This window comes from Macaca thibetana, chromosome X (genome assembly GCF_024542745.1).
Source record: "Macaca thibetana thibetana isolate TM-01 chromosome X, ASM2454274v1, whole genome shotgun sequence".
NCBI lineage: Eukaryota > Metazoa > Chordata > Mammalia > Primates > Cercopithecidae > Macaca > Macaca thibetana.
In genome coordinates, this window is record NC_065598.1 from 124517494 (window position 1) to 124545208 (window position 27715).

General features: G+C 37.7%; 1 protein-coding gene and 1 long non-coding RNA gene across 8 annotated transcripts in view; both read right to left on the bottom strand.

Annotated features, from left to right (window-relative positions):
• LOC126946807 (uncharacterized) overlaps positions 1–27715 on the bottom strand; it is a 343776-nt gene that overhangs the window by 144853 nt on the left and 171208 nt on the right. The window lies entirely within an intron of this gene.
• The window catches only part of SMARCA1 (SWI/SNF related, matrix associated, actin dependent regulator of chromatin, subfamily a, member 1), a 76497-nt gene that overhangs the window by 29665 nt on the left and 19117 nt on the right, over positions 1–27715 (bottom strand). For 4 of the 7 annotated variants that reach the window (XM_050777441.1, XM_050777446.1, XM_050777443.1 and 1 more), the window contains exons 10-19: positions 22862–22971; positions 20937–21163; positions 19837–19958; positions 16117–16152; positions 15030–15182; positions 13151–13283; positions 12037–12185; positions 9824–9943; positions 4521–4631; positions 4149–4262 (exon numbers count right to left, since the gene is read on the bottom strand). In XM_050777441.1, the coding sequence (XP_050633398.1) occupies positions 4149–4262; positions 4521–4631; positions 9824–9943; positions 12037–12185; positions 13151–13283; positions 15030–15182; positions 16117–16152; positions 19837–19958; positions 20937–21163; positions 22862–22971 (1275 nt within the window). The remainder of the gene's footprint in view (positions 1–4148; positions 4263–4520; positions 4632–9823; positions 9944–12036; positions 12186–13150; positions 13284–15029; positions 15183–16116; positions 16153–19836; positions 19959–20936; positions 21164–22861; positions 22972–27715) is intronic. The other 3 variants (XM_050777442.1, XM_050777448.1, XM_050777447.1) reach the window with 1 other exon arrangement.

A 27715-nucleotide genomic window follows, 5' to 3' on the forward strand; every position in this document is an offset into this window, starting at 1 on the left:
GGGGACTCAACACAGATAAAACGTAACCGTGAACCACAGTGCCCATAGCTATGGGCATCACCTATCTCCCCTTGGCTAACAATCCTTCAGGCAGAAAATGGGGAAAGAGTCCCTTTTTGAGAATCTGTGTATACAGAATACCAGGTAACTCCACTAAAGCAGTTTTGTTTTGTTCATTTGAGGATAAACTAGTGTTCCATTCACTTTGTGGCCCTGATGAGTTTTCTGAAGGTATGAGGGGGAAATAAAGCAATGCTAGCTATGCCTTGAGAAGATATGTCTAATGGTTACATATCACATCATCCTTAAAAGGGAGCTTTTTAAGATGATTAACATGCCTGCTAATCTGTCTATTCTCTGAACTCAAACAAAAAACCACCCAATTAAAGAACCCACCTTAGCTCAGGTCCACAGTTCCTAGTAAAGAATGGAAGAGACAAGGTCCAGAAAGAACCAATATCCAGAAGGTATTCTTATTTGTCTCGTAAATCCTCAGCTAAGCATGTATAGGGAGGATCAAGGCAAGTCTTAAGACAATACAAAAGCAATCTAGGATGTGGCTGAAGAGAGCACAAGGCTAGGAGTAGAGGAGTAGGGGACTGGTTCTCCTTCCACCACCACCACCGCAGTCCAAGTCGCCACCATCTTCTCATTCTGATACTTCAACAGCCTCCTGGCTGGTTTCCTTGGATAAACCTGCCATTCTCTGCATCGCAGTCAAAGTGATCTTTTAAAAATGTAAATCTGGACCAGGCGCGGAGGCTCACACCTGTAATCCCAGCACTTTGGGAGGCCGAGGCGGGCAGATCAAGACATCAAGAAATCGAGACCATCCTGGCCAACACAGTGAAACCCCATTTCTACTAAAAATACAAAAATTAGCTGGACATGGTGGCATATGCCTGTAGTCCCAGCTACTGGGGAGGCTGAGGCAGGAGATTCCCTTGAACCCGGGAGGCAGAGGTTGCAATGAGCCAAGATTGTGCCACTGCACTCCAGCCTGGTGACAGAGCCAGACTCCATCTCAAAAAAAAAAAAAAAATGTAAATCTGATCATAATTTACCATTTATAAGTTATATGACCTTGAGAAAATTATTCAGGGCAAATGACTCAACCTTTCTATGCTTCAGTTTCCTCATCTGTAAAATAAGGATGTAGTTCAAGGGCTGTTAGAAGGATAATGAGCTAACATTTATAAATAACTTGGAACAATAAGTAACACATGTAAGGACTAAGTATCTGCTATTAGTATTACTTTACCACCCGCCCACCCACTTCCCTGCCTTAAAAACATCTCAGTGGGTTTCCTTTACTCTAAAGCTAAAGTTCAACCTCATTAATATGACCTACAAAGCCCTCCATATGATTTGACTCTACCCACTCAGCAGCCTCATCTCAAGTCACCCTCTTTCTTAACAGTCCCTAACGACACTGGCTTTCTTAGAGCTCCCAGAAGGAGCCATCCTCCTTCCCACCTCAAGATCTTTGCATATGAGGTGCTACCTGCCTCAGCTTTTCTATCCCACACTTCACTTAGCTTATTCACATCTCTGGAAACTCAGCTTAAATGACACTTCCTTAGGGAACGCTTCCCTGATCTCCCAGTCCACATGAGATACCCATGTTATATTCCCTTCATTAGCATCACTTGTAAGCACAGAACCACACAAATGCCACCACTATTATACTGTAGTATCTAATGCCTATCTCCTCTATTAGAATGTAAGCTCCATGAGGTGAAAGACTGTCTTATTCACTGCTTTAACCCAAGTGCTTAGCCCAGTACCTGGCACAGAGGAGTGCTCAATAAATAGGTATTAAACTCTGTAAAAAGGTCCTCTTTTTACTCTTTTTCCCTCTCCTCTTGCTTCTTTCAGGGAAACGAGGAAGAGCAAACAATAAGGTGCAAAAGCACAAATTCCATGCCATCTATCTCCCCTCTCCCTATTCATCCCTTTCCTCTATAATACTTACACTTCCCCCTCCTCTTCCCCTTCCTTTCTACCACCCTTAATAGCTGTCCCTTCATTCCTCCATCTTCTGAGATTTCCTCTCTTCTCCATCTCCTTACAGCGGGCCACCACCCAAAGAGTCACTGTAAGACTTCATCCCTAACCACAAACTGCCTGTAATGAAAGGTACTGTTTATATTCAAACCAGACCCATGGCCAGAATGTGGTGGGCACAGTAAATTATCATGGGGAACAAAATTTCAGTATCTCCAAAGAAGGAGCATTAAAGTTATATCAGAGATGATTTTTTAAATTGTTGCTACTCAACTACCACTTGGCCTAACTCCCAAATGTCATGCCACACCATTGTAAACACAGTCCTTATTTAGGACTGCAGAAAGAAACAGGGTTTCATCACATGCAGAAAGAGCCCAGAATGTCTGAGTAGAATGAACAGAACATCTGAATACTGAGAAACTGGTTGTGAGACCAGGACCCATGGCAACCCTGTTAGCTCCACGATCTTGAACAAGGTCCTTTAACCTCTCTGAACTTCAGTTTCCTCACCTATTAAATAGTGATGATAATAACACCTACTTCATGAGGTTGTTAGGAATCAACAACCTCAGTATGTGTTAAAGCACTTTGTAACTTATAAAATGTTCTATGCAAATATTTGATTTATTACTGAGGTCTAACATTTCAATTAATTCTCCTTTCAAGTCTCACTAATAACAGTTAATGAAAGTAACAGAAAATAATATTCTAAACCTAAAATTATTATAAACCTTAATGAGATATGTATTTGTTTACCTCATAAGGTAACTACTTCATTATTAAATAATAATTATTGTTAATAATTATTAATTTTCCTATTTTTATTTTGCATTTGAACCTATAACTTACCTGTTTCTTCTGGTGTATCACTGTTTTCACTTTCTTTGAAACTAGTATTATGTCTTATGTGAATGTTTACCCTAAAGATCTATTCTAGTTCCAAAATATAAATGAGTTAAGATATAAGTATCTTATATACATGGAGCTTTTCTAGGCACATTCCAGCTACTAATTAAAATAATGGGTCACAGTTCCAGTTGTGATAAAGGTTTACAAAATAAAATTTAAAACACAGCTGTTAATTCATAAAACAGAACACGTCATAAAATTAAAATTGTGTTAATATTTTATTTATTTCATTTTATTTTATTTTTGAGACGGAGTCTCCCTCTGTCACCCAGACTGGAGTGCAGTGGCGCGATCTCAGCTCACTGCAACCTTCACCTCCCAGGTTCAAGCGATTCTCCTGCCTCAGCCTCCCGAGTAGCTGGGATTACAGGCACCTGCCACCACACCCAGCTAATTTTTGTATTTTTAGTAGACACAGGGTTTTGCCATGTTGGCAAGGCTGGTCTCATACTCCTGACCTCAAGTGATCCTCCTGCCTCAGCCTCCCAAAGTGCTGGGATTACAGGCATGAGCCACTGCGCTCAGCCAATATTTTATAATTTTTTAATATTAGTCATTATTATACCTTTAGTCATCTCTCTCCATTCACTAGGAAGTCAGTTTCAACATACAGAAATTACCTGGTATGCTTACTCTCTCAATACGACAGATTTAGTGTGACAAATATTAAATTTCACTCATGAAAACTAGGATTCTATCTACCTATATAAATAAGAATTCCAAATACCAAAAGATCATTTTAAAATTGTATAATTCACTATCAAGTTTATCATTATCTTTAACACCTAAGTGACTACAATCTACTACCCACCAGCAAGGCTTTCAGCAACCTATAAGCAATAAAGACAGAAATACTATTTCTTGGACCTATTAAGGAAATGATCAAAAATTTCCTATCATATATTAATATTTGCTTTTAACTGCATACCTATTGTTCTCTCTACATATTCTTTAACTATTCAAAGACTGGCATTATAAAAATAATATGTTGTTATTACTATTTTGAAATATTGCATAATCCTTCATTAATCTCATTTAGTGATGACTGTACTGGTGATTGAGTAGTTAGATGTTTTACATCTAGTTAAACTTCCTCTTTGGTTTTAAAAGCATCACTGTTGTGATTTACTGTTACAGTCTCTCAAAATGCAACACCTTCTAGTCTAGATTAACAGATTAAATTATTTTTAAATATTATATTAAATTAATCTAAAAAATGGAAAAAATACCTTATAGCCTATCGTCTTCCGATAATAAAGAATTTCCTTTTCCAGGAGCTCAAATAAGCGTGGTGGGAAAAATTGAAAATCCTGAACATTTGGCTGTTTTGGAGGCCGTGGAGCCTATGAGAGGAAAATATATTATATATAGTTCTTTTCAGTACAGGAAGTAAACTTACTTATCTTTTGCTATTTCTGTTATATATGGAACAATAAATACAATAAAATCCATTTATATGGCTGGGCCAAATCAAATACTTTTTTGCACTGTTATATTTTAGAGACTATGATTTGGCAATGATATAAGTAAACCTGACCCATAGATCATGTTGCAAGAGAAATCTACTTTAGGACATAAAAACTGGCCTTGTACAGTTTTACCTTTGGAATCTTTGGCTCGCTGACACGCAAAGCCTCTCTAAAGTAGGCATCCACTGCGTAGTTTGCTTTGCGTTCTCGTTTAGGAGGTTCAATCCATTCCACCATGCCAAGCTATACACAACAAACAACAACAAGGGGTTTAATGACTCCAAACAGTTTTAACAAAATCAAGTACATCAAGGCTGCAGAAACATAAGAAAGCAAAAGCCACCAGGAAGAATCAAAACTTGCCTTATAAATCACAATTTACCTCCAAAGTTCCAAAACATAGTGGTACACCAAGTTTAGATGCAAAGACAGTTTTCTTTATTTTTATCTGAAAGTATGTTTAAAAATTAGTTCTTCCTTGGTGATTGAGAAGAATCTGTACAATCTGCTTGTTTTTTTGTTTTGTTTTGTCAAATGAAATAAAGGTAGCTAATATAGAAGGAAGAGTAACATCGACTATGGTAACTGTAGTTAAGTGTATGAATTAGAAACAGATGAAAGGGGTAAACAATAAATATCAACATGACAAGCATATATCCCTTCAAATAAAGAGAAACGTTCAAATGAGACCTTCTGGAAACGTAGGTATGGCAGAGTTGGAAAAGTTGGTGGAAACAGAAAGACCTAGATTCTGCTACTTCACTAGTCATATAACTTTGGGGAAATTATGTTTTTCCATCTGCAAAATGAGAATAATAATACCTACCTTAAGGATTACATATGATCATATATGTGAAAGCATTAAGTAAACTGCCAAGAGTTAAATACAAGATATTATTAAACATCCAAAGTAGCATGAACCATGATTTGGCAGCATTACCAATTTTACCCTATTATCAGCTAGAAAATATAATTTAACAGTCAACAGACAAAACTGACACTACAATGTTCTGGAGTCTGAGAAATGGCTTCCCAATCCATATTTTTCTTTATTTCAATCCTTAGCCTAGAGTCTTTACATAAAAAGGGGCATTAATCCACCATTAGTTGTCTCACTCTACTTGATCTAATATAAGGGCTGAATTCCAACCGTGGCATCATATTTTAAGAGTGGATAATAAACCAAGATGACCAGGGTGGTTAGAGATTTACAAATTCTCACAGTGCCTAGAGAAGTAATGGCTAAAGACAGACACAATGGTGACATTTGCATATGTGAAAGTCTATCAAATAGAAAAGAACATAGTTCTTTGTTGATCCCTAAGATTAAAACCAATGTGGAAAGTTAGAGAAAGTAAATGGCTACTCAATATAACTTAACTATTAATTAAGTACCTACTGCACTGTATGCAAGTCAGTGTCAGGGATATACAGATGAATAAAATAATTTCTTTCATCAAGGAACTTGTAACTCAAATAAAAAGTTTTCTGAGAACCAGAGAATATGAAACAGTGAAACAAACTGCCCTGAGAGGGGTAAGATTCCCAACACTGCAGTGTTCAGAGGCTTCATATCTGTCTTAGATGCTAAAGATGAGATTTCTTAATTACAAGAAACAGCATAAATGACCATCTAAGAGCCTATGAGATATCGATATTGTAATGAGATTATTAAGTAAAATTAGAAATTCCCACAGCAATGAAACAAATTTCGCTTTTCTTTCAGATGGATTAATGTGAAGTGACTGTATTGAAAGAGATATTTTATAAATAACCTCTCTCTCTCTCTCTCTCTCTCTCTCTCTATATATATATATATATATATATACTTTTTTTTTTTTTTTTTGAGACGGAGTCTCACTCTGTCACCCAGGCTGGAGTGCAGTGGAGCGATCTCAGCTCACTGCAAACTCCGTCTCCCAGGTTCACACCATTTTCCTGCCTCAGCCTCCCGAGTAGCAGGGACTACAGGCGCCCGCCACCATGCCCTGCTAATTTTTTGTATTTTTAGTAGAGACGGGGTTTCGCCATGGTCTCGATTATTAATTTAGTAAAACTAAATTAATAATAGTTTAAACTTACATTCTACAAGTGATGTATTTAGCTATTTAACCTATACTTGTTTGATGGTCTAGGCATTCAAATTTGAAACAAACATTAAAGGCCAATTCCTCAACTTTCAAAAAAATAATAAATCATACTGAGTTTGTTTATTTCACATAAGAGTACATTAATGCTAACTTATCTGGGTTAATTTATTCAGGATCACAGCCATCATGACTTAATTTACCAGGTATGGTTGTAAAAGTAATGCAACTGATTCAACATACCATATATGAAAATCTACCTCAATGTATAATTTCCATGATTTATAAATGATATTCTTTTAAGTTTTCACTTCTCCTCAAAAGATAATTTAAACCTATTTTAAGAACCTATCTAGAAAATACAGAGGCAGAAATAAAATATAATCTCAGCTTAGAATATTCAGAAAAAATGTGATTCTGGACATCACTGTTACTGTCAGACATTTAATTATAAAAATACAAGTCATCATAGTTATTAAAATTCTCTTTATCTATGCATCATTACTTTGCTAAAATTAGAAGCACACGGAAACCAGTTAGAGATAGACAAGAATTTTACTAACTTTTCTCTAAAAATGCGGATAAGAAGCTCCACTGGTATTTAGACTTCATTGTTTAAAATTTTTCCACTTTATAAAACACTCCTAGTACCCATAAGTCTGTAGGAATAATTGTAAAATTAATAAAATTTATATCACATAATGAGATCTCAAAAGCATATTAGGAAAGGCAATTTCCACCCTGTGCAGATAGGCCATCACCTCCATCTCAGCAGGATAAAATATAAGCAGTCTAAGTGAAGATTAGAGATAGGACAATCTAACAAATACAAGTCAAGAAACTAAAAGCTATCAGAAGCAATAACAGAAACAAAGCATTATCAGCATACTAGCTAAAATGCAAAACCAAAATGGTTCTTCTCATTTTTCAGTAAAATAAGTACCTAAGAATGAGCTTTTTTATTTTAAGAAAATTCATTTCCATCAGTTCAAAAATATAACAGCTTTATGGAGCAATTTGAGCAACAAAATATGTAAAGATAGAACTGGATTGTAACTCAAAACATCCATGAGTCCATACTGATATAAATAAATAACTGAAGATACAAATAAATTGGGGAGAAGGGGTAGATCTTCCACACAGAAAAATATCAATTAATAAATACATATAGGTGAAATGAAGAAAAAACAAAATTACCATTAGGGGGGAAACACCACAATAACTACTGCAGCCAAGCTCCACCAATACATGCTAAAATCAGTGAGTAAGAGTTTGAGAAAGATCTCCCCACAAGGTATGTATCAATTACAGAGGAAAAAATGGCAGAGGATGTATTAGAAAGCCTGGATTTCCAGGCAGAAGCCTGTTACAGGGGCGCTGCCCTGTGGAGCGACTCTACTAAGGCAATGCTGAGTGGAAATGTGAGGTTCGAACTCCTACGGAAATTCCCCAACAAGGGCACTGCCTAGTGGAATTGGGGGTGTTACAGGGACCCTAGAATTATAGAGCCACCAGCATCAAGCAACTCCTATCTGGAAAAGCTGCAGACACCATACTCCAATTCATGAGAGCAGCCACATGGGCTGTACCCAGCAAAGCCCTGGAGGCAGGGCTGCCCAAGTGCTCAGGACCCCATCTCTCACACTAGTGTGCCCAGGATGTGGGACACAGAGTCAAGGGAGATCATTTTGGAGCTTTCAGATTTAATGTCTACCCTGCTGAGTTTTGGACTTGCATGGGGCTTGGTTCTCTCTTTCAGAATGGAAATGTTTACCCAATGCCTATATAACCATTGTATCTTAGAAATAAATATCTTGCTTTTCGTTTTACAGGCTCACAGCTGTAAGAAACATGTGTTGGGACTGAGATGAGACTTTGGACTTTTTAGCTGATGCTGGAACAAGCTAAGACTTTTGAGGACCATTGGGATGGAATGATTATAATTTGCAATGTGGGAAGGACATGAGATTTGGGAGGACAGGGGCAGAATGCTATAGTTTGGATATGTTTGTCCCCTAAATCTCACATGGAAATTTGATCCCCAGTGTTGGAGGTGGGGCCCAATAGGAAGTGTTTGGGTCATGGGGGCAGATCTCTCATGAAGGGCTTGGTGTAGTCCTCGAGGTAATGAGTGAGTTCTCTCACTCTATTAGCTCCTGACAAAGAGCCTAGCATTTCCCTCTTCTCTCCGGCACTGTCTCTCTCTCTGCCTCGACCACGTGGTCTTTACATACGCCGGCTCTCCTTTGCCTTCTTCCATAAGCGAAAGCAGGCTGAGCCCCTCACCAGAAGCCGATGCTGATGCCATGCTTCTCTTACAGCCTGTAGAACCATGAGCCTCAGGTATCCTTTTACAGCAACACAAATGTGCTAAGACAGTAGATATACCAATTACCCTGATTTGATCATTACACATCGTATATATGTAACAAAATATCACTCTGCATCCCATAAATATGTACAATTAACATGTGTCAACTAAAAATAAAAGGAAAAAATAATAAAGTCTATTTTTAAAGAAATGCAATGTGGGATACTAGATTAGATCCCCTGGAATCTAACACCAGTTAATTAGATAATTAACCAATATCCTTTTCCTGGCACAGGAAAGGACATTAGGAGAAAAACTGGTGTTAATTTCCCGGTTGTGATCATTATACTAACATGTAAACTGTTAATATTAGGGGAAGCTGAGTGAAGGATATAGGTTAGCTCTGTACTATTTTTACAACTATTCTGTAAGTCTAAAGTAATTTAAAAAGTTTTAAAAATCCAGCCTTAATTTCAGTTTAAAAAACAAGATAGATAAAACCCCCGTTTCTTCAACAGACCACATGTAACAAAGTCCTTCTGCATTTAAGTAACTAAATGTTACTAATATTATTATTCATATAGTTAACATTAAGTGCCAGGCACTATTCTAATAACTTTATGAGTATTAACTCATTTCATCATCAGAATCCCTCTATGATGTAACTATTATAACCTCCATTTGATAAGTGAGAAAACTGAGAATACCCACAGTCACTTAATTAGTGCCAAAAGTTGAGATTTCAGCTCCAGAATTCAGGAATTCAACCTCAATCCTACTCTGCTTCTCAATAACAAAAGTAGTACTAGCAGTAGTAGTTGTAGCAGCAGCAGCAGCAACAGCAAAAATGATGATGATGATGATGACGATAAACCAGTAAAATATATGAAAGATACACCTTGCATGAGATCTCTAGACCTATATCAAATTTCACTCTAGAGCAGGGTATTATAATAGGTAAATGCCAGTGTTATTTTGTAATTGTTATGGGGAGAAATGCTCATTTGAGGTTCTAATGGTTGAGAGTAAAAAGTTACCTTCTGTTTTTCTCTATAATCTTCTCCTTCAAACTTGTATAAACTTTGTTCGATGTCCATTCTAAAATTTCTTAGAGAAGACTCTCCCATTTTTTGCAGGCGCTCATTCATCTCTGCAGTCTAAAGATGAATACATTGAAACGAGAAAATAATCACTGAATTACTTGTAAAAGTCTGTGGAATCTCTACCTTTTTAATAGTCAGGTTTTGACATGAAATATCCAGTCTGCTAATTTACAAGGTATGAATGCAATGCTAACATCAAACTTGAAGTGTAAATTTTACTTGCCCAAGTATTTCAAATATTTAAATGGTGCTTCCTAAGTACTCTCACTTAGGCTTTCTTTAAAATCTTTTATCAGTGAAGTTGTAGCCACATCATAATCGCTCTTGCATAATTTAAATGGGACAAATAGCTAAAGCTAAGCGAAAGACAAAGATGGACTAAAATAACACATTTTGCATACCAATATGAAACATATTAACACAAGATTATTCAAAATGCAGGTTATTACCTGAACTACAAAATTCTTCTGAAAAGCAAATTCAACCAGTTTACAAAATATGTAACAAACATAGTAAAATACACCATGGAGATGAAATCAGCAAAATCCACACTGTGATTAAGTCAAAAGGCAAACAACCTAGTCTTTTCACCAAATAAATTACAAAGAATACAATATATGGCAGGAGAAGGGGCCTATAGATTTTAAAAGATAGGAATGAAATCTCAACCAATGGCAATTTGTATTCTGATTTGCATTCTGATTTAAAAACAAAAAGAAAACTTTTTAAGTATAAATATTTATGAAACAATTGTAAATTTGAATACTAACTGGATATTTGGTGTTATTAAAGAATTATTGGGGTTGGCCAGGTACGGTGGCTCAAGACTGTAATCCCAGCACTTTGGGAGGCCGAGACGGGCGAATCACCAGGTCAGGAGATCGAGACCATCCTGGCTGACACGGTGAAACCCCGTCTCTACTAAAAAATACAAAAAAACTAGCCGGGTGAGGTGGTGGGCGCCTGTACTCCCAGCTACTCGGGAGGCTGAGGCAGGAGAATGGCGTAAACCCGGGAGGCGGAGCTTGCAGTGAGCCGAGATCCAGCCACTGCACTCCAGCCTGGGCGACAGAGTGAGACGCTGTCTCAAACAAACAAACAAAAAAGAAGTATTGGGGTTTTTCAGGTGAGACAATGTTATAATGACTATCTTTAAAGAGTCCTTCTATTTTAGAAATACACAGTGAACTATTTACAGCTGAAGTATGTCTGAGATTTGCTTCAAAATAATCCAAGGAGGGGAAAAGATAATGGGGCATATAAGCAGAACGGGACTGGTTGATGGTTGTTAGAAACAGGTGATAAGTACTTCGGGGCTCATTATACTTCTCTGTCTAATTATGTTTAAAATTATCCATAATGTGTGGAGAGGGGAAAGTGAATTAAACACAAAATTACAATATTCTGAAACAACTTATTATGCTTTAACAAATAGTGATTTAGTATTTCATGAAATGTTTTATAAAAGATTTTCAATTAACCAATGTATCAGTAGATGATTTCTAGTCCACGGCAAAATATATATATATAAAATAAAAATATAGTCCTGGTCAGGCATGATGGCTCATGCCTATAATCTCAGTGCTTTGAGAGGCAGATGGGAGGCTCACTTGGGGCCAGAGGTTCAAGATCAGCCTGGGCAACAAAGCAAGACCCTGTCTCTAAAAAAGAAAATTAACAGGATGTGCATGTTGGTACATGCCTGTGGTCCCAGCTACTCTGGAGGCTGAGGTGGGAGGATCACGTGAGCCCAGGAGGTAGAGGCTACAGTGAGTTATGATTGCACCACTGCACTCCAGCCTGGGTGACAGAGCAAAACCCTGTCTCTAATTAAAAAAAAAATGTATTCCTTATACATGTGATTAAACACAAAATTTACTTGGCTTTTAGGTATAGTATTTTCAATAAAGCATTAGATATAAGGTCACTCAATTTTAAACCCTGCTTCTTAGTCTTTCTCACCAAAAAAAAAGTTTTTAAGCCTTAATCTACCCCTGGAAATAGATCTACAAGTTGTTGGAGACAATATGAGTTATCTGAAACATGTAGATAATGTAGACAAACATGTACAATGAAAATATAAGCATGCTGAAGTATGCTGATATTAAAACAATCCAGCATGAAAATAAAATGCTATTTTAACTAACCTTCTTTTCCCCTCTTTCCAGAATTGTTGTGATGTCTTCATCTGTCAACTCACTCTCTTTAGAAGCAAAAACATGGGTGGCTCCATGCCGTATCATTTGTAACATTTCCTCTTTCGCCAGCTTGTTAGACTGTTGGTCAATGAGTCTTCCTAATGATAAAAATTGAAATTGTACATATTCAATCAATTATATTCCAAAGAAGGCATAATCATTCTAATCAGACATTACCACGTTTAGCCATCCATAAAGCTTTAAAAGAACAAAAAATTAGTGAGCATTAAGGTTATTTGTTTAATGAACAACCCTACAAGTTTTTCTTCTAACATACTTTCTATTTCTATATGAATTCCCTTCTGTAAAACTCAGTTAAAACCCAGAAGGACAGAAACTTTTTTTCATGTTCAAACTTTGTTTTCAGATCAAACTTCTCTATATGAAAAGGTACCCTCTAATGTGTTTTCAAAAAATTAAAAGTAGCCATTTTATCTGCTAAATAATCTCAGGTACTTCAACAAGCGTGCTACTGACATTCAAGAATAAGCTAGTAATGTTCAACTACTCCATATATTAAATGCTAGGGTTTCAATTCAGAAGATTTCAATTAGCATTTTTTGTTTGTTTGTTTGTTTTGAGACAGAGTCTTGCTCTGTCGCCCAAGGTGGAGTGCAGTGGCGCGATCTCAGCTCACTGCAACCTCCACCTCCCAGGTTCAAGCAATTCTCCTGCCTCAGTCTCCTGAGTAGCTGGGACTACTGGCGCACGCCACCACACCTGGCTAATTTTTTGTATTTTTAGTAGAGACAGGGTTTCACCATGTTGGCCAGGCTGGTCTCAAACTCCTGATCTCAGGTGATCTGCCAGCCTCGGCCTCCCAAAGTGCTGGAATTACAGGCATGACCCACCTTACCCGGCCTCAATTAGCATTTTTAAATTTTTTCCTTTTATTTTTAGGTGATACATAACAATTGTACAGACTCATGGGGTACACAGTGATGTTTCAATTTTTCCTCTAAGTTTTCAAATTTTGATCAACTTTTATTAAAAGTAATCTCCTTTGAAGAAAACTACATGTGTTTTACAAAAAACACCTAATTAAGTTTCTATGTATAAATACCTTGTTGTATAACAATTGAATCAAGTCTCAGCTTTATCTCAGCTCTCTCTACAATCCTCTCTTCAACAGTGTTGTCAGTGATGAGACGGAATACACGTACTGGCTTCTTCTGACCAATACGATGTGCTCGATCCTAGTAGAAAGAGTCCTAATATAAGATATTGGATATTCTGGATAAAATTTAGAGTACAGCCATCATATGCTGTAAAATTCTAAAAATAAAATTAGTTCTTTATCTCCTGATCTGACACTTTGGAAAAGAGCATGATGAATATTGAGAATATCTAAAGACCACTGGGAACAAAGAACTCTGCAAATATTATATTGTACCATTAATGGGAAACTTCCAGGACAAAGGGCAAAGCACCTGTAAGATGAGTAAAAGAGGGAGCCAAAAGTTTCTGGATTGAGTTACTAAGTAACTTTAAGCCACTAAATATAAACATCTTCCAAACTAGTAAGGAATTTTATTAAGTAGTTAGTAAGGGTTGCTATGGTGGCAAAAGTCTGCTTTATCTCATCATCAGGCACTTCTTTCTGCTTACTGAGGGATATGCAGTAGAGCTATAAAAATTAATGGGATATTAATATCCTTACTATTCAGTAGTCTAGAATTGGTTCTATGGTTTATAGTTGGTACAGGTGACAAGTGGCAAACTTCTAGTGGTATAAAACCATCTAGGGAGAGTATTTTTAAAACACAGAAGCTACTAGAGCAAACAGGTAAAGGGAGGAGGGTAGTAGAGAAAAAAAAATTTAAGTTCAAAACAGGCCTTGTACTACATATAAAAACACTAGAGCCTAGTAACAAAGTTTCAACACAGCACATTTTTAAAACAGAATGCAATACCCTACACATATTCACATTAAACCTGAACCAACAAATCCTGAAAGATTGGACGTACACTAAGACTTCTACAGAAATGAAGTGCTATCACTATTAAATTTTCCAGTTCAGTAACACTGTAACTTACTGGGGCTTACTCCTAGTTAGTCATATCAAACAGGTAGTTCAATACCATTGTAATGTAATAATTACGCCAAAGCATATTGATTTTGGAATGTCCCAGTGGTCAATCCCTTTCAATTCTCTATTATAAAAGGAAAGCCTTCTAAGTTATACCTCACTGGCATATGACTTTTCATTGCCCCCAAAAAGACAATTATCCCATAGCTATATATTCAAAATCCTAAGAAGTTATTTTGTATCTTTTTACTTCTAAATTATATTTCTTTATATGAAAATGTGAGTCAAACTGAGAGAAGCTGTAGCTCTAGTTCAATAAATGACACCAAAATATCAAAGGGGTTACCTGTAGTGTCATGATGAAAGGTCAGAGAAATTGCTCCCTAAAAAAAATTTTAAGTGTAGAATAGCTTTTGCATGGTATCATTATTAAGTAGCAAGTGTTTTTCTGGAATATATTCCTTTCTTGCCTTTTTGCCTTCTCTCCCAAAATTTTTTTTATGAAAGTTAAAATCCTACCTCTCCTAATTTCACTACTAAGGATTTTAATATATTTAGTTGTTAAGCAGAATAATAACAAGAGATTGTTTTTTAATCCTTTTCATTAAAACAAATGTATGTGCCCTCTTCAATCTGTAGGAATGGGAAAAAACTGATATTTCTATTTCATGATAAAAACCAAAATCAACAAAAAAATGCTATAGTTGGATCTGGGGTGTGTTTGTTGTTTGCTTTCATTTCTTTTGTCTTTGCAATTAGCATAGCAACTGTGTTTTCCAGGATAATCGACTGTAACTTCTACAAAATCTCGCAAAAATTGTTACCTTTTTATCATAAATGACCTTTATGTGTATAAATAGCAATAGTATTCAGAGCTATGATAAATTTCTGACACCATTAAAGATTACTAACCATAGCTTGTAGATCAACCTGTGGGTTCCAGTCTGAATCATATAGTATAACCACATCAGCACTTGCCAGGTTAATTCCGAGACCTCCAGCCCTGGTACTTAGCATAAAGATGAATTTGCTACTATTAGGCGCATTAAAAGCCTCTATTGCTTCCTTTATTTTTAATTGATAGAGGGATAGAAGAAAAAGAGAAAAATAAAATTAGACTATCAGGGTCCTTAAGAAACAAATAAAATCATTTAAAATACATATGGAAAATCTTCACACACTTTATAATATTCCTTATAAATATAATATTCTTCCATCTTCAAAAAATTTAAGCGTCTATACTTATACTGTACTGTGTGAATTTCTGTAGAAAGTATATTATATAAATGAAGTTCCTAATCTTTAAAAGCTTACATCAATAGAGACAAATTCAGAACAATTACATAGACAAATTTAACTAAGCAAGTAATAATTCATTTACATTATTTAAAAACAATAATAATGAAAACATTTTAATTGAGAGCTGAAATATATCTGGGGAATGAAGTATCAGAAAGCTCAACTTCATTTCCATTAGCTTATGAATGATTAGTTTAGAAGATCAACCAACAGAGAAAATGGTTTACAAATGGGAATGAGGGCAATGGATAAAGGGGAAAGTAAGAAGATTTCTATCAGTATGGTAACAAGGAACAAGCAGGTAAGTAATGAAGAAAATCAGGACGACAATCCAGGGGTATTTAGTAAAGAATCTTAAAATTAATATGAATATTCTTATTATATAAAGATCTCATACAAATTAATTAGAAAAACAGTCCAGTAGAAAAATGAGCAGAAAAAAAGAACAGACAATTCACAGAACAAATACAAATGGTTAGAAAACACAACAATAATGTTCATTCTCGCTAGTAATCAAATAAATGCAAACTAAAACAACATAATAACATTTTTGAAGATTAAAAAAATGATAATACTCAATGTTGACGAGGGGGCGGTGAGACGGGCACTCTCATACATTGCTGCTGGGAGTATAAATTGGTACAACCTTTGTGGAAAGCAATTTGGCAATATGCATCAAGAGCCTTAAAAATGTTCATACCCTTTGACCCAGAAATTCCACTTCTAGGAATTTATCCTAAGGAAATAATCAGAGATGTGCACAAAGATTTATGTATAAGGACTTTCACTATAACATTATTTATAATAGTGAAAATTTTGAAACAACCTAAATGATCAACAATAGGGGGATGAATTATTTACAGTACATCCATAGGGTGAAATATTACCCTAAAATTACTTTTACAATTATTTTTATGGACATTAAAAAGTACAATATAATATCAAGAAAAAAGTATCAGGATACTGTACTTTACATATAGTATATGAAGTATATACCAATTACTTATACATATTACATATACCTAAAAAGATTGGCCAGAAATACTTGTATTTAATTTCAAAACTTCCTTCAGCAGTCATATATTACTTGCACAATCACAAAGTATGGGCAATCTTTTTAAAATAAATAGATGGCATGGTCAAAGTTTTAGGCAGAGAAGGTGACTTCCACCATCACAGTCAGCAGAGCAGGTAAAGGGGGCAGTATAGAAAGCAGCGTGGTGTAGTGAGAGGCACCTTGGTGTAGAGGAAATAGCAAAAACTTGGGCATGAATCACAACTTCACCACTGATTACATCTGTGATTCTGGGCAAGTATTTAATCTCTCTGAGACACAGTTTCAAATGGAGAAAATTATACCAATACTTTACCGGGCTGCTGGGAGAATTCAATTGGAACTTTAAGTTGCCTAGCTTATAGTAGTTGCTTGACAAATGTTAGTTCCTTTCCCTACAAAAGTGAGGAGGCCAATTAAGCAGAGGTTACAGGAACTGAGTCAGACGATGACCACTGGCTTTGTTAGCTGAATTTAGCTGCAGTAATGGAGAAAGGGAAAATCTGAGAGCTGTTGAGAAAGAATTACTTATTCACAGCTGGCACACAATCAAAGTAAGGAATCAAACGTGGTCTTCTTCTTATTGGGAAAATAGATGAAATGATGGGGTGGACAACATAATGGGAAAGCAGGGCATTTCCAAGAAAAAAGGAACAGCTCTGACTTTGCTATATTTAAAGTCAATACATGAAATTCAGAGTCTCTGAGGGGATAACATTGTTTGGAATTTTAAAAAACCGGAACAATTTGGACATAAATAGGTAAACAGTAGAGAGCTCAGTCAGAAATGCAAATTGGCTATTTGAGGTCAGAAAGCACGTACTGCTCTGCCATGATATTCTCTTTGTCCTAGGAACAAGGATCATCCTGAATGGTACCATAGGGCCTATATTTAGTATGGATTTGGGGAAACCAATCCTCAGCAATAAGTCAGCAAAAGCTCAGTAACGCTTCAAGTTGCCATCTCAGAGAGAGTGAAAAAACTATAGGACAGGGAATAGTGTAAGCCTTGAAATGTCCTCAAATGTATAAATGTTATTGCAACTGTTTCCCCATAGAGGTAGCAGTAAAACCTTTAATATGAAAAGGGTCTGTGTGCTTGCTGTGAACACTACGGTATGCTAGAACCAGATTCAATAAGGAGGCACACAAGGAACGGAGTGCCCGTTGCAACTACGGAAGGAGAGGGATGCTGGCTAAGAGAGAGTCCTTGTAGCCTGAGATGGGGCCCTAAAGGTGTAAGGGAGAAAGCCCTGTGTGCAATTTCATGACATGCAGTACGTACTGCAATATGTCATTTAAAACTGTGCTCATACCTATTATATCCACTTATCCTCACAACAACATCGTCAGAGAAAGAAGCCTAGGTATTATTATCCTTATAATAGAATTAAATGTACTGAGGCTCAGAGAATTAAATGGCTTGCACACGCTGCGAAGTGGTGAAGTTGGTGCTAAAATTCAGGTCTTCTGAAACCAAGTTCAGTGCATTTTCCACTATACCATAAAATCATGATCTTTACCCAAAGCATGAGTACAGCAGGTCCTCGAGTAACATCGTTTCATTATAAAACTGATGACAAAAAAAAAAAAAAACAATCAATTCCTGGCCAGGGCCACTGTCCATATGGGTTTTGCATGTGCTCCCCATGTCTGTATGAGTTTTCTCTGTGCACTCCCACAGCCCAAAGCTGTGCACAAAAAGCAAATTGGCATGTCTACACGGTCCCAGTGTGAGTGGTGTGTGTGTGAGCATGCCCTGTGATGGAATGGCATTCTGTCCAGGGCTAGTTCCTCCCTGGGGTCCTGAGCTGCCAGAAGAAGCTCCAACCACTATAATCCTGAACTGGAATAAGCAGGTAAATAATTATCTTGTTTTTATTCATCTTTCTTAAATGTATGTATGGCTCACATTTATTTCCATGTTTAATATTGTAAGTGTTTTGGTCTTTATTTAGAAGTTTGATGATGTCTTTGTGACCAGAAATATGCCATAGGAATTGGGGTCTTGTCCTGTCACACAGTTTGAAGTGCAGTGGCACAATCACATCTCACTGTGGCCTCAAACTCCGGGGCTCAAGCCATTCTCCTGCCGTGGCCTCCCGAGTAGCAGGGACTACAGGTGCATGCCACCATGCCTGGCTGATGCTTTTTTAAATTTCATTTTATTTTATTTTTGTAGAGACCGGGTCTCGCTATGTTGCTCAGGCTAGTCTTTACTGGGCTCAAGCAATCCTCCTGCCTCAGCCTCCCAATCCCAAACGTTGGTATCACAGGCATGAGTCAACACACCTGGCCAGAACTTAAATCTTGTTCGTATCAATTAGCCTAAGATAGAATTGATTTCATCATACATTGTTTTGCTTGACGTCGCAGTTTCTAAGAACCTACTTTTTTTTTTTTTTTCAGACAGAGTCTCATTATTTCGCCCAGGCTGGAGTGGTGCAATGGCATGATCTGGCTCACTGCAACCTCTACCTCCTGGGGTTCAAGTGATTCTCCTGCCTCAGCCTCCTGAGTAGCTGGGATTACAGGGGCGTGCCACCACGTTTGGCTAATTTTTTTTTGCAACGACATTAAGTGAGGACTTACTGTATGGACTTAAAACAGAAGCCAAAGACAGAGCTCTGAAGGATCACAGAAAACAGAAGATAAATTAGCAAAGCCTTCCAAGAACAAGTGCTTTAAAGGGTATTAAACGCATTAGACCCATGACATTTGTGAGGAATAATCTAAAGACCTGCAAGAATTTCCATGCTTGAGAAAAATACTGCATACTAGATAAGCTTAATCACTAAGTGACTCATTCCTGCACGCCAATCTTTTAGTGTCCCAAGGTCTAAATTCATGATAAATACCTATACCTATGTTGTCACATTTAGTTTTTACAAGAGCTCCATAAGAACCAAGATCATTCCCTTTACGAATTACTATGCTTCATGAGTCTTTAGGGTTGCTTATAAACTGGCAAAATCTCAACTATTAAACTCCACAAATGGCAAAGGTCTGCTATAGCTGGCAAATCAGGAAAAGAAAATAACATAAAATTGGAGGTCAGAGAGTAAGGTGAGAAACTGTTAGTAATTTAAAAGGTCAGAGATAGGCATGGTTAGAGAAGATAAGGATGGGATGGTGTAGTGCCCTTTAGATAAGTGATGATGTCTTTGAAGACCTTGAAAAAGATGATTTGTAAAGAGTCAGTGGAATGGAAGCCACATTGAAGACTGAAGAGAGAAAGAGATGGTAATGAGAAATTCAATGCACCCACCTAAAGAAAAGGCAAAAGTTCAAAACTACCTAATGTTGATACACATTGCTTAATTGAACTCTGATTTCTGAAGTCTTATTTTATTTTCTCTTCCTCACCTCTCTTTCTTCATGCGGGGTTTGTCCATCCAGTCGACAATACTCATAACCACGCCACATGCAATAATCTTCCAAAATATCCAGCAAGCGAGTCATCTGGCTGAAAATGAGAACCCTTGAACCTAAAACATTTTGCCAAGAAAAAGTGAGTTGTACAACTTGTGTAAAACTAACTTAAAAGCTACGAAATAAACATATGCAACATAAATGTAAAGCACATGAACACTCCACTAAACACACATACACACATACACACACGTGCACACACACACGCACACAACTGCAAGAGATGCTATATATAGAATTATGCATTTGTTGAGTTAGGCATTTTTTAAGGTCTTCAAAAATACTCCACACATATTGCATATTGCAATGACTTAAAAGACTGCCTTTACTTTTTCTTAAGGATGAATGATGGGTCCACAGGCTCTCTCACTGGACTACAGCAATAGCCTCCCAACTAGTCTCCTGTTCCTAGTCTCTCATTCTCAATAGACCTCCATACTGCTTTCAAGGTTCTCTTCCTAATATGTAAGAGCGACATACTCTGATTGTCACTCTTCACAGCCAATCTTCTCTGACGTTCCCTCTGCCTTCAAAATAAAAGTCCTAACTCCTTAACACATGGTTGAAAATACCTTTCATAATTTGGTTGCATCCATCTTTCCAGATTCAACAACTGCCACTCTACCCCAAGTACCATATGCTCTCTCTGTTCCCTTATTTCACACCTCTGTTTCATTGCCCTGGAAAACCCTTCCTCTCCTTTTCCCTATGGTTCACTCGTACACATTCTCCAGTGCTCTCCTCAAAGGTTATCTCTGTGAAGACTTTCCCAACTCCCAGTTTCTCAACATATCGTAGCACTTATCACAATGAATTGCAACTATTCCTCCTCACTACACTGTGAGCTTATCCAAGGCAAAGATTGTTGTCTTATTCATCTTTGTACACCCAGCCCGTAGGACAATTCCTGGCAAATGGTAAGTACTCAACAATGTCTGCTGAATAACTGAGTGAATGAATATGGAAAAATTTTATTTATATACAAGTCATTAATATAAATTTATTCCATGCTAATTTAAAAATTTATTACTCACCCTGTTCTTTGAGTTTGGCTAATAGTTTATCCAGAACTACCATTTTACCACTGTTGCTGACAATATGCTCATCAGTGGTATAAGGTGGACCAGGTTCAGCACCATCAAACAGATATGGATGATTACAACACTTTCGAAGCTGCATCAGAATGTTTAAGAGTCGCATCTTGTCCATCTTGCCAGAAGAGTTTAAAACATCAATATCTTTCATCAGGATTTTTGTATACCTAAAAATTTAAACTGTAATTACTCATCAATTACTAGAAAGTTAATGTCATAAAGAAATGTTCCTTTGGCCATCAGATTAGATTCCTGTTTAAAGATAAACAAGATTTGATTTGAGATTAAATCTGATGGGCAAAACCAACAAAGTAATGAATATTTGAACATGTGAACTTATGTGCTGCTTATAAACCTGTTTCCTCCTGCTTTATCCATGACCAGAAATTGCCATCAGTTGATAATTATTTAGAGAATTCTATCTGCTAATTATTAATAACTACAGCATGTGCCTGAATTTGACATCCAACATTTACTTGTTTGAACTAGAAACAATTTCAATTTCTTATACCTGCCTTCACAGGTCATTTTTTTCTGATCCTATAAACATTTTTCATTCTCTTTTCTACAATTCCACCCCTACAAACAGAGACTTATGTGTGTGTGTAGATAGATAGATAGATAGATAGATAGATAGATAGATAGATAGATACCTGATCAGTGATAATATATAATTATAATAATTATCAACTTTTGCTGAGTGCAAGTGCCAAGTACCACGTCAAGGGCTTTATATGAATTATGCCACTAAATCTTCATAACAATTCTGAGTATTTACTAGTATCATCCCCATTTTACAGATGGAAATTAAGGCAGCTAAGAGAAGTTAAACAACTTACTCAGGGTCACAGAAGGGACAAAACCAAGCTGTGATCTTATGTCTGAGTCCAAAGAATATACTCTTAATTTCTACCCTATACTGGCTTGTGTAGTAAAGAAATCATATATTTTATACATGATCTAACTGTATTTATATACATAACATTTTGCTCCTATTAGCAGCACTATTATGTTAACACTTCCCATTTATGATTCCTTGTGACTTCCCTTGTCAATTTCCTGCTTTAATTGCATTTATCTAACCATTCCAGATTCTATTTTTGTAATATCCACAATCACCAACATTTTCATCATCACTAGTAATATGGTTATAACCATTTTCACTGAAGGAAAAAGCAAGAATGCTTTTTTTTGAGACAGGGTCTCACTCTGTCACCTACCCTGGAGTGCAGTGGCACAAACATGGCTCACTGCAGCCTTGACTTCCTGGGCTCCAGTAATCCTCCTGCCTCAGCCTCTCATGTAGCTGGAAACACAGGTGTGTGCCACAATGCTCAGCTAATTTTATTTTTTATTTTTTGTAGAGATGGGGTCTCACTTTGTTGCCCAGTCTAGTCTTGAACTCCTAGGCTCAAACGATCCTCCTGCCTTGGCCTCCCAAAGTGCTGGGATTACAGATGTGAGCCACTGCACCTGGCCAAGGAATGCTTTAAAAGAATGCTTTTTAACTAACAAGTATGCCACTGACATTACCCCCCTTTAATCCTAACATCATCCTCACAAGTATTATTATCCTCATTTTACAGAATGGAAATTTAGGCTATGTAACTTGCCCAACATAACTATCTATTAAGTGGTAATGCATGGAATTCAAACACAGATCTATAGACTCCAAAACCTATACTCTTTTCAAAAGGTTAAATAAAATACTTACAAACTTTCTCTGAGAATATCTGAACTACTTAACTTGCCATTTAAATATAAAATGTAATTTTTGAACTAACGGCATAACTGAACAACTACAAAGCTAATTTTTAGTAAATTCTTGCATACAAATAAGTTTTAATGGAAATGAAATAGCTCACCATTCTCGTTGCATCTTACTCAGCCCCAAGTAAATCTTTATTTCCTTTTTAGGTGGCAGACTCTTCTCTACATCAGTTTTTATACGGCGTAACAAAAATGGTTTTAAAACCTAAAAGGTGATCATTTTTATAAAAGTTTATGAAACATTTAATATGATTACTAATGTATTTCATTAACAACATTAATGTGAAATTTACTTCCCACTGCAAAGTCTGACAAACACTACCAATACCAGTTGCCAACTTTCTTGGTAAAGAACCACCAAGCAAGAGTCCATTAGAAAATCAGAATAGGGGACCTAAAGTAGGCATTCATGACTTCATGGCACAAAATACATGAAAAATTAAGACAAGACTATTGGTTGCTGAATAAGCACTAAAGAACCCTTTAAAAAAAAAAAAAAAAGCTGCTGTAATATAAGATTTTTTTTTTTTTTTTTTTTGGAGACAGAGTCTCATCCTGTCACCCAGGCTGGAGTTGCAACGGCACAATCTCGGCTCATTGCAACCTCCGCCTCCTGGGTTCAAGCAATTCTCCTGCCTCAGTCTCCTGAGTAGCTGGAATTACATGCATGCGCCACCATGCCTGGCTCATTTTTGTATCTTTAGTAGAGACAGGGTTTCACTATGTTAGCCAGGCTGGTCTCAAACTCCTGACCTTGTGATCTACCCGCCTTGGCCTCCCAAAGTACTGGGATTACAGGTGCGAGCCACTGCGCCCAGCCCACAACAAGATTTTTAAACCTGAGAGGAAATCTGAAGTCAGAGTATCGATCAGGGAGTCTTCAAAAATGAAATAAAAATGCAGGTCATTTCAAATACCATCGTGTGACACTTAATGATGCGGATATGTTCTAAGAAATGTGTTGTTAAGTGATTTCATCATTGTGCTAAGATCATAGAGTGTTCTTACACAAACCTATATGTCATATGCATTTATTTGTTTTTTCATATAGAAAACCAAGTTCCCAGCACCATTACTCACTATCAATCATTTCCCCTACTTGATCTGCAATGCCAGTATCAAGTGCCATATATCAGGTCTCTATATATGCTCCATTATAATCTGATGGGACCACCATCATCTATGCGGTCCATCGTTGACCATAACGTTGTTATGCCAGTGCATGACTGTAGTTAAATATATAAATGAGGAGAAAATATTCAATGTGAAGGAAAATATAGATGAATAGAGAAAACAAGATAAAAATAATCAGTATATACCTGGAAGACAGATTCTATCACAAGAAAATAGTGCTACAATCTATAGAGTACCTACCTACAATGTGCCAGACACTATACTATGAACTTTACACGTATTATTTAATCCTTACAATAAATTAAATAAATTGAATCCTTACAATAAATAAATAAAATAAATATTGTAATTCCTTACAATAAATCCTTACATGTATTATTTAATCCTTACAAAAATCTGTACTTTTAGTAGAGATGTGGTTTCACCATGTTGGCCAGGATGGTCTCAAGGAAATGTTATCAGTCTATTTTAGTAAGTTCATCAAAGGAACTTTGCTAGCAAGTGGTAGATGTGGAATTCAAACCCAGATCAAGCTAATTCTAAAATCAGCTCAGTCCTGACTAGCTGTTGTGAGCCTAGGAAAGTACTCTAATTTTTCCAAGCCTATTTCCTCATCGGTTCATCCAAAAACAAATATATGATATGTGTATATGCCAAACTTTTTTTTTTTTTTGAGACAGAGTCTCGCTCTGTTGCCCAGGCTGGAATGCAGTGGGGCAATCTCGGCTCACTGCCACCTCTGCCTCCCAGGTTCAAGCAATTCTGCCTCAGCCTCCCAAGTAGCTGGGACTACAGGCGCACACCGCCACGCCTGGCTAAGTTTTCATATTTTAGTAGAGATGAGGTTTCACCATGTTGCCCAACTCCTGAGCTCAGGCAATCTGCCCACCTCGACCTCCCAAAGAGCTAGGATTACAGGTGTGAGCCACCATGCCCAGCCCGCCAAACTTTTTGGGGGTGGGGGCGGGGGGGGACAGAGTCTTACTCTGTCACCAGGCTGGAATGCTGTGGCAAGATCTCGGCTCACTGCAACCTCCATCTCCCAGGTTCAAGCCATTCTCCTACCTCAGCCTCCCGAGTAGCTGGGACTATAGGCGCCCACCACCACGTCCAACTAATTTTTTGTAGTTTTAGTAGAGATGTGGTTTCACCATGTTGGCCAGGATGGTCTCAATCTCTGGACCTCGTGATCCACCTACCTCAGCCTCCCAAAGTGCTGGGATTACAGGCGTGAGCCACCGTGCCTGGTCAAACATTTTTAAATGGGGATAACGATACCTATTTCCAAGTCTGCTGTGGAAATTTGTGGTAGTACATGTGTAGAACTTAAGTATACAGTAGACAATAAACTGTAGCTATTATTATTAGAGATCTATGGGAGGTAAGGAAAAGGGAAGAGTAAAAGAAGACTTCTGGTTTCTGGTGTGAGCCTCAAAGATTTCTAAAAGATATCCTTCAGAGTTTAAACTGCCTGTGAGATACTTAAGCAAAAAGACTCCGAAGGCAAGGGGATATGAAAGTATAGTGCTTAGGAGGAGGATACAGAGAGGTCAGTTCAGGAGGTATCAGTATATAGGTGGTAGGTAAAACCATGGGCGTGGCTCCCCAGGGGGAGTATGTATGAAAGTCAAAGACAAAGCCCTATAAAACACTAAACTTTATAAGAGACAGTCAAGGAAAGAAAGCCCACAAAAGGGACTGCCAGGGGTGTACAAAGGGTGAAAGAAAATCCAAAAGAGAACAGTATCGTAGAAACCAACCAGGAAAGAGTTTTCAGCAGGAAGAGACGGTTAGCAGCTTCAAAGCAATAGCCAAGATACTGACCAAAAAGCATACCCTGAATTCAGCAACTGGAAAGTCATTGAAGACACTGTGAGATAAGTTTCAGTTGTATGGAATGGATAGAAGCCAGTGGTCAATGGATTCAAGAGTAAACAGGAGACTAGGGAGTAGATATGGAGAGGATAAACTACTCTTTCAAGAAGTTTAGCTATCAAGGGAAGAAAATGGAATCACAGCCAGAGGGACGCAGTGTTGAGGGAGCACTGTTTTGCATATGTGTGAGGGTGGATGGGTACGTGTTTGGGTTTGGAGTTAATAAGGGAGATACCTGAGCATGTTTACACTTAGGGTAAAGACCCAATCTGGATGGAGAGGTAGAAAATATAGTCGGTTAAAAAGATAGAAAATATAGTCAATTAAAAAGAGGTAGAAAATATAGTCAACTAAAAAGATAAATCATGGAGGAAAGTCCATAAAGAATAGGAAGAGATGAGATAAAGGATTCACATGGGAGAATTAGCCACTAACCAGAGAAAAGACACCTCTTCCACTCAAACAGAAGGTAACACAGATGCAGGCCTCCTTGGAAGGTAGACATCCTTGAAGGACTTCCTACCTAACGTCTTCTTTTTTCTCTTTGAGAAAGGAATGATGTTACCTGCTGAGGGAGAAGGAGGGCAGAGATACCTGGGATAGAAGTCTTGGGGAGACTGGGGAAGGTCTGAAATAGTTGTTATAGGAAACAGGGAAGAAGACTGTAGAAGGTCATGTTGAAGGATCACCAGTATCACAACATCTCAGCTTATGTTAGAGAACATGGAATCATAGTGGTTCCAACCTGGGCAGTTGTGAAATCTTCTTTACCAGTGTTGGGCAGCCCCAATACAGAGACGTCCACTCTGCTAGTAAGTGGCAGAAGCAAAATTGAAACCCAGAAGACAGAGAGAGAGTTACATTACATTATTCCAGGTTACGGTTTTTAGGCAGGTATGGCAGACGGAGAAGGGAGCAAGGGAGCTTAGGAGTACTGGCCAAAGATGGTTTGAGTGATAGAAAATGAGTTAACTGCTGGATAGAGAAAAAAGTCACAACAGGAATAAGCTGATACATGGGGAGAAAATGCAGAGGTCTGGGGATTAGAGGTCTCTGTGAGGTAACAGGACAAGTACAGAAGGATTAACATGAACGAAAGTACTAGAAAGAGATGAGAAGTTGCGATCAAAGAATAGAAAGTTGGGGCCAGGCACAGTGGTTCACGCCTGTAATCCCAGCACTTTGGGGGGCCAAGATGGGTGGATTATAAAGTCAGGAGTTCGAGACCAGCCTGGCCAAAATGGTGAAAACCTGTCTCTACTAAAAATACAAAAATTAGCCGGGGGTGGTGGCACGTGCCGTTAGTCCCAGCTGCTTGGGAGGCTGAGGCAAGAGAACTGCTTGAACACAGGAGGTGGAAGCTGCAGTGAGCCGAGATCGTGCCACTGCACTCCAGCAGTCTGGGCTATAGAGCGAGACTCTCTCAAAAAAAAAAAAAAAAGGTTGGGCGCAGTGGCTCACACCTGTAATCCCAGCACTTTGGGAGGCCCAGGCGGATGGATTACCTGAGGTCGGGAGTTCGAGACCAGCCTGGCCAGCACGGTGAAACCCCATTTCTACTAAAAATACAAAAATTAGCCAGGTGAGGTGGCACATGCCTGTAATCCCAGCTACTCAGGAGGCTGAGGCAGGAGAATTGCTTGAGCCCGGGAGGCGGAGGTTGCAGTGAGCTGAGATTATGCCACTGCACTCCAGCCTGGCCAACAGAGCGAGACTCTGCCTCTCAAAGGGAAAAAAAGAATATAAAACTGGCAAACAATAAACGTTAAGGAGCCACCTGATGATGAACAGATTAACAGAAAAGAGAATGGGTGGAGGGTAAAACTGCAAGACAGCTTAGGCCTCAAAGGAAGAGCTTTATACATGACAGTGGAGAAGCAGTGGCTTAGAAGTGGCAGTGGGGGAACTAGAAGAACACCAATACCATCCTGAGGAACTGT